Source organism: Austrofundulus limnaeus, unplaced genomic scaffold (assembly GCF_001266775.1).
Source record: "Austrofundulus limnaeus strain Quisiro unplaced genomic scaffold, Austrofundulus_limnaeus-1.0 Scaffold84, whole genome shotgun sequence".
NCBI lineage: Eukaryota > Metazoa > Chordata > Actinopteri > Cyprinodontiformes > Rivulidae > Austrofundulus > Austrofundulus limnaeus.
In genome coordinates this window covers 1,491,870-1,500,104 of record NW_013952486.1, presented here as the reverse complement: position 1 = coordinate 1,500,104, position 8,235 = coordinate 1,491,870, and the positions used below count along the sequence as shown (strand labels likewise).

General features: G+C 39.7%; 1 protein-coding gene across 1 annotated transcript in view; it reads left to right on the top strand.

The window, feature by feature from the left end:
• Positions 1-1,043: 1,043 nt before the first annotated feature.
• The window catches only part of adamts12 (ADAM metallopeptidase with thrombospondin type 1 motif, 12), a gene marked incomplete in the record, with an annotated part of 26,299 nt that continues 19,107 nt past the window's right edge, over positions 1,044-8,235 (top strand). Inside the window, 3 exon segments of the mRNA XM_014011763.1 lie at positions 1,044-1,336; positions 1,484-1,824; positions 7,983-8,154. Coding sequence (XP_013867217.1) covers positions 1,222-1,336; positions 1,484-1,824; positions 7,983-8,154 — 628 coding nt within the window.

Sequence of the window (8,235 nt, the reverse complement as noted above, 5' to 3'; positions counted from 1 at the left end):
AAGACTTTGTTCTATTAGAAATCTGCTTCAGCATTTCCACTGTTATTTTACTTTTAGTTTATAGCTTTAACTTTTGCTACTTTTAGCTTTTAGTACTTTTATCTATAGCCTTGCGATAAATTTAACTTTAAGCTGCTTTTACTCCTTTTAGCTTCTAGCTATCCTTTTGCGACTTTTAACTTCTAGGCTTTTTAGTTATCCTTTTGTCACTTTTAGCTTTAATCTATCGTTTTGCTACTTTTAGCAATCTCTTTGTCACTTTTAGGCCTACCTTGCTTTAATCTAGCCCTTTAAATTCTAGTCAGGTTTTGGCTACTTTTAGCTATCATTTAGCTACTTTAAACTCAATGCTGGACTATAGCTACTTTTAGTTTCTACCTAGCTTTTAGTACTTTACCCAACCTTTTGCTGCTTTTAACTTCCAGGCTTTTGCTACTTTTAGCTTTCTGCCAGCTTTAGTAGCTACTTTTAGCCTTTTGCTAATTTTAACTTCCAGCTGTTTTTTGTCCTTTTAGCTTCGAGCAATTTTTTTGCTACTTTTAGCTTCTAGCTACCTTTCTGCTAGATTTTAGCTACTTTAAGTACATCTGTCACTGCTTTTAACTTCTAGCTACCACTCTGCTATACTTTAGCCGAACTTTAGTAGCCTTTTGTTATTTTTAGCTCTTTAATAGCCTGTTTCTAAATGCACCTTTTGATGAAAGCATTTAGCTATTTTTAGATTATTTTGTAGGTTTTTGCAACTTTTAGCTGATGTTCTTCAGTTTCAGCAAAAAATAATCATATTTACTAAAAAAGTTTCTCTTATTAATCTTCTACCCATAAATATTTTTTTCTCCCTAAAGTTGGATCCTTAATGAACCCTGTCATTCCTGGGGTTAATGATGCTCCAGGAGACGTGTTTGGACATGGGGACGGTGCAGACAGGTCCTCCTGCTCCCCCTCGCTCCTGTAAGGAGAGTAGACACTGGTCCAGGGAGCACTCCTCCTCCTCCCCCCCCTCCCCTCCGTCCTCTGCAGAGACGGAGCCTGAACTTTTCTCCCTTAAAAACCATGAACCAGCTGCTGCTGCGTGTCTTCCTCCCCGCGTGTCTCGTCTCTGAGCCTGTTCGTGTCATGACACGGTGGTGCAGAGCCGGATCGAAGAGGTCCTCACCGAAGCTGCTGGGTCTCCGATGCCGAGGACTCTTCCTGAGGGGTTTCAGTTCGCTTCTATGAAATATGCCATGTTCCCTGGAGCACTCGCTTCTTTTGCTGCTGCATTACTTTGTTTTCATTCTGGCAGCCGGCCACGAAGAGCTCTCTGGCAGACTCCTCTCCCTCTTTGCAGAGCAAGGTCAGTGAAACTGAGCATGTATATCTTTACTGAGTGCATGAGTTGTATGTATATTTAACAAAGAATGTTTGCATCCTTATATATAAGGAATCACAGTGAGCTCATGCCGTTAACATCAGCTGTGTGTTCTGCTCTTGTCCCACTCAGGCTCAGACGTGTCCATTGTCCACCCGGTGAAAACCAGCTCTGATGGGGACTTCATCTCCCACTCTCTGTCCCACCACTTTGAGAGTGGAAGAGTCAGGCGTGAGTTACGGCCTCCGTCACCAGAAGGACTGGTTTACTACCAGGTCAACTACAAAGAGCAGACTCTGATGTTCACTTTGACTAAGAACACTCACCTGGTGTCAGGTGAGTACGTCCTGGAGAGGAGGGACGGCAACAGGACCGAGCGTCACCTCTCTGAGGGGAACTCGTGCCACCTTCTTGGCACTGTGGAGGCAGCCGGTGTTAGGGGAACAGCTGCCATCAGCACCTGCAGAGGACTGGTAAGAGTTCACTGTGTTGCTTTCTTTCATCCAGTCAAAGCTTTAATCCAGCACATGAAAAGGAAGCGTCGCCCTGCAGCCCATCTGTGACTCAGGCAGCCCGTGAACTCTTCCCTCCTGTCTGTAAAGTTTGCTTTTTAAGGACTCGCTGGCAGTATTTGCATTAGGACTGTGCTGCAGACTCCCCGACTGCCGCTGCAGGCCTCTCAGTCAAACACGAAAACTTTCTGTTTTTCAGCTCCCTATACCATCTTTCACTTCACTGCTGTTTGTGCTTGCTGAAGTAAGCTTTTAACGGAGCATGCAGCCTTCCTTTGCTCTGTGCTAAAAAAAAGGAAAGCAAGAGCTATTTTTTATTGCATGGCTAAATAAGGTCTGACGGATGAAGAGACAGGAAAAAGAACCATACACTGTGAATCTGAGAATTCATGCTGTTTCACTCAGGCTGCAGATGAACAGAAGAGAACTCAGCTGGGCAGCAGATTTAGAAAAGACGAGTCCTGCACAAGAAGATGTTAAAAAAAAAAATAACACAGGAACCACTGGAAAATGTCTCTTTTCTTTGAAGCTTTACTCACCAAAGTTTGGCTCATTTTCAAGGAAAAAAAAGAAACAAATTTATGCTAATATTTTTATAAACGCCAAAGAGAAAGAACTCTGTTTTAGCCGTGAAGAATGTTTCTGTTTGTGTCCACTTTGTGTCACTGCAGGAATTCCTCTCCTCCCACCTCCTTGTTGTGTTTGTGGGGGTTGCACTGCGTCCTCCTGGCACATCTTGAAAAACGCACCAAAAAAAGCAGACAGAGCCAATTCACTGAAAAAAAAAAAACCCCTAAAATATAACACTGAATTTTCATTATCTAAATATATTTTTGCACAATCCCAAATCCCCTCATTTTTTTTCCTCCTCAATCCCAAACATGGGGCCTGTTGTGATATATTACATCCCTTTGTTCTGTGTTAGAAGGTTTATAGCAGGCAGAGACCACCGAACAGCAAGACTCAGACACACAGATGTTGGAGGGAAAGCCTGCCGGCTGCAGAGAGCTCATTCATCCTGATGAGACAGAAAGAGCAGAAAGAAAATATAAACTGAGAGAAATGTTTTTTTAATTAATCTCATAGTAAAATATAATGATGTCAGAAAGACAAAAACTGACGTAGAGTAAAACTGGAGGGTATTTTGTTTAAGGAAACACAAGTAAACACCAATAAAAAGTAAATTCTATAGTGCGAATTGTTAAGTTATCCACAACACAACTACAGATAAACCCACAATAAGAGACAAATCAAATGAAGAGGATTGCATCGTTTGTAGCGTATTCTGAGGTTTACATTAGAAGAAAACCTGCAAAAGTTTTTCTGTTTTTTTTTATTTTATTTTAAACCTTTTATCCACAGTGAGGCCATCAACATCCAGTTTGTTAAATTAACATTTTAAAATACCCAAAATAACAAATTTATCAGTCAATAACATGAGGATACGGTTACGTTTTGCAAGTTGGAGCAAAGAACAAGTTGTGTGAAGTAGGGGTGTGGAGGGTGCTGCAGCATCCCCAAAGACAGACAACATATGTACAAATAAATAGCTATAAAATTCATTTAAAAAACAGATTTAATCAGTGTTGCATATGTTTAAATTCATGATATTTAATTACAATTGAATGTTTAAATCACATATTTAGTTTTCATTTGTGAGCAAAAATGTAAAAAGAAAAATGCAAATTTTTGTTTCATGAAGGTGGAGGATTTTGGAGAGGATTACAGCTGTTGAAACATACAAAAAAATAAAGGGCAAACAAGGTAGTGTCATAAACAAGCAAATTATCAATAACAAATCGAGCCGTAAAATCTGACCTGAGCTGGACTTTCACCTAAACGGAGCTGCCTGAGAAAACAACGGAAAAATGTTTCCCTTTTTAAGTCTGCGTTGCATCTTAATTTGTGAAAAAGGTTTAAGGTTTTTTTTATTTTTAAAAAGGAACTGCTTCCTAATTTGTGTAAAGTCATTATAAACTCCTGTTTCATTCACACCTCTGCATCCGGCCACTTTAACAGCCTGCATCTGGTGACTGAAACATAATAAACCCACAGAGCTTCACTGCTGCAGGCTCCAATTTAAGAAGAAGCCGTTCCTGTTGTGAATAATCATAACTCTAGCAAATCTAAATCTAAGACTTTTTTTAAAATCAGAGTCTTTTGCATATCCCGAAGCAGAACACAAAGCAAGAAGCTACACGTTCCAATCCATTACAAAGGTATTTCTCTTATCTTACTGTACAGAATGTTTCTCAGCTYTACATAAATGAAAAATGCTAATAATCACTTTAATCTGCAAGGAAGAAATTACACATGATTACTCCTTGAACAAAGTAAATGGTTGATTGGTGCAACTTATAATCAAGCAGTAGTTGTTTGTATTTAAAAAATGCTTAGTTTGCTAAAAAATACTAGTGATTCTTTAAACCCACACAGCTCCCAGCACATAAAGACAAATAGAGAGCAGCTCAACCAGGAAGACCTGCTACAAAGAGGCTCATTGAGGACTGGGCCCAGGGCTCCGCAGGATGTGTTTGATGCACGTCACAAACTGACGTCCCACTGAGCAGCACGGCCCGAGAGGTTCTGCTCGTACAGTGTGGTTAGAGTCTTAGCCGTAATCCCTAAATTATCCAACACAGAGCTCGTGTGATGTCTCTCTGCTCAGCACACAAGAGTTGTTGAAATCATCTGAACAAAGATAATAATTACAATAAAAAAATGGAGAAAGACTTCAGCGATTTTTGCTCTCTGCCCTTCATTTTCTGGACTTCTCTCTTTTACATGTCTTCCTCCTCTTCCTCATTAATCCCTTTGCTCTGACCTGAAGAAAGCGCACTGTTTGAGGTGCCAGAGCCACGGGGCATTACCATAACACAGGTCTGTGCTCTAAATACACCAGCCATGTGGAACTGCTTTGCTTCTATTTCCTGCTTCTGTGGGGTTTTTTGCAGCGCCGGTTGACTGGACCTGAAATCAAGCTGCTGCTGTCCCACCTACGGCCTCAGACCAGTGGGACTCCTGTAACGTTTGCGGGTACAGAGCACGACGGGAAGGTTTTAATCACACGTTTGCGTACAGTTGTTTGGGTTTTTTTTTTGCAGAGACATGATTCCAACACAGAAACAGAGATCATGGAGCATGTTACTGTTGTCCCACAGGGTTTGGATGAAATCAGCTGTTCACTGTACCGAGGCCTCTGGGAACTTCCCCCCAGCTGAACGTAGACATATCAGCCCGCATGCTTTGGAAATGAGTCTTTCGCAGCTTTGGAGACTTTGGCCGAAGGCCACAGTTTGAGTCAATGCAGGAGGACCCCATTTTTTTTGTAATTAACTTTGAGTTTGCGCAAAATAAACTTCCGGTTGGAGAATTTTGTTTAGTTTTTGCATTTTTCTGTTATTCCGATTCTAGTTTATGATGGAAAAACACCCCAGAGCATCTTAGCTGCGTCCAACAAAGTGTCTGCTGATGTTTTGGGACACGGTGTAACAGATGGGGTAATATAGTCGTTCCAAAGGGAGGTCTGATTTCTGAACTCCCTGACTGCAGCCGTGTGAATCTGAGTCAGAGCTCTGCAGACTGCTGAAGGAGTGAACAGCCCCCCCCCCCCCCCTTCTGAGAAACAGATGTCAGACGTGCCAGGATGACCCAGAAAGCTGAACTGTTCCACAAACAGCTGGAAAGAACTCTGCAGAGAAGGAAGATAATCTGAGAATCAGACGAAATGTTCTAAGATTTATTTTCTTTAAGCAGAATGCGAAGGAAACATATTTTTCATTTGCTAAGTTGTGTCGTTGATTTGCCTCTTGAATCTTTCGTTTACGAGCAACGATATAAAAGATTAACCCTGAAACCATTTAATGAAACACATATTTCTAAAAAGAAAAAAACAATGAACGCCACATTTTTGAATGTGTTCAGTTATGAGAAACATGCAGGGATTTGTCTTTTTTTGGTGCGTTTGCGTGCAAATTCTGTTTTTTTTTTTTTTGAGTTAGGTTTTGTGCACAAATGCAAATATCCGTGTTCAGCATTCAGTGCCAGTACAAACATGTATGGCATACTGAACAAAAAGTTGTTGTATTGCTGCTGCTGCAGACGGAGAATGCGCCCGAGGCGAGGAGAAAGCTTCATTTTCAGACCTGTTTGCTAATGATAGACTGAAGCTGGCATTTCTGCAGGTTTTCAGAGGGAACATCTAGACTCTGACCTTTTAGTCACCGTGGTGAAACTCTCTTTTTGATGATTTGTTGGTGGGTTCAGCATGATTATCTCTAACCACAGTCTGAGATTGCATAAATCAGCTTTAGACATAATTTATGTTTTGCATTTATGATTGGAGTACGGCACTGCCGAATTAAGAAAAACATCCACCCAATTAAAGTTTTAGCGTTTCTTGAAAGCGTGCACCTCGCCTGCCGCCTTTCACACCAGGGTTTTGTGCTCAGAGGGGCTGAGATGCTCAGAGTACGTGTGGTGAATGAGTCACATTTACCTTGTAAACCTGCAGCTCATTATAATACTAATTATAATTCCACCTGCTTTTCAAGGTGTATAAAGTACTTGAAAAAAAAGAACTAAGTAAATGTAAAAATACCTTAACAGAAAACAACTTTCACCTATTAGAAAATATATTTAAAGTAAAAGTCATAACTCTGCAAACAATGATTGAGAAAGTAAAAGTAATTTTACAGGCACACAAAGAAATGAAGTGTTTGTTTTACTTAACCAAGTTCAACTGAACTCATTTTATGATGATTTGATTGATTGGTTTTTTTGATTCAGTCATCAAATAGTTCAACAATTCCAAATATTACAGAAATTTAAACAGCTTAAAAAGGTACAGGCGGAGACATTAGGCTTATTTATGCCTGTCCTACACGTCCAATTGAACTAAACTACCCTCATAATTATTGCTATGGACAAACAAAATCACAAAGCATTCAAAAGAGAAAAACATTTCTTAACTAAAACAGGTGCAATGACAATTTAAAGTTATTTACACTTGTAACACTCAAATTTACCTTGTAATTTTTTTGAAAACCTATAATGATGCTCATGAGTCCATGCTTGCATCATTCCATAATTTAATTCCCTTATTTTTTTCACAATTGATTTATGCTTTAACATGAGGTACAGTGTAAAGGCAGTGCAGTAGTTACATAGTTAACATTGTACCATTAACATACAAACATAATTGGGCTAGGACACACCCAATTACACACACATATACTTCCACATGAGATACTGTATGTGAAATGGATCAAGTCAGAATAAGAATACCGTGTTAGCGAACAAAGACAGATACATAAAAAAGTAAAAAAAAAAAAAAAATCAGGTGCCAGGGCATACTTCTGTCAAGTTTAACTCAAGAAAAAGAGCGAAAATAAAAGAGATATAGATAAGAAGAATAGTAATAAACACCAGCTACAAGCATACCACCTTCTCAGTCTGGAATATTAGGGAAATTAATCTTTCTAAGGGTTCTTAACAAGGGGCTCCACAGACCCAAAATTCTCATAGAAGAGCCTCTTAAAGTATAACGGATCTTCTCTAGTTTAATGAAATACAGTGTATCTCGGAGCCAATGTGTATAGGATGGAGGTTGAGGCGACTTCCATTTCATTATAATCACTCTCCGCGCCAAAAATGTCAAGAAAGCCAAGGAGGATTTCTGAGAGGAGGACAGGGAGGTTCCATAATTTAATTCCAACAACAACAACATTTTATTTATTTTTATAATTTGTCGTTATATTTCCGGTCATATTTAAATTTGTAAAGTGTAACTAGGTGTTCAGTTTTAAAATAAATAAGTAAAACGAGCTCTGTCAGTGTGCCCCAGGGCAGCTGTGGCTTCAATGTAGCTTGTTTGTGAATGGGTGAATGATTGACCCCTAAAGCTCTTTGGGGTCAAACCCTTTACCAAGCCATTTAAAAGAGTAATTTTTATTTGTTTGTATGTAACAAAACAAAAGTACAATAAAAAAAATGGTGAATTTATAGATCCTCATAAAATGACTTAAGTACTGTAACAAAGTAAAAGTACCTTATTACACCTCTGCAAACTGGAAAGTTTGTCATTTTAATGGTCTTTGTTCTACATTTGTTCTCCTCAGAGAGGATTCTTCTCGCTTCCAGATGGACATTTTTTTATCGAACCTGTTCAGAAATCACAGAAACATCCTGCAGGAACCCCAGAGCCACACTTGGTTTATCCAAGAGCTGCTGAAGGAAGTCACAGGATAAAACGTGGCGCTGACTCTGAACACAGCCCCTGTGGAGTCCAAGGTGTGCCTCTCACCTGGTGTGTGTGTGTGTGTGTGTGTGTGTGTGTGTGTGTGTGTGTGTGTGTGTGTGTGTGTGTGTGTG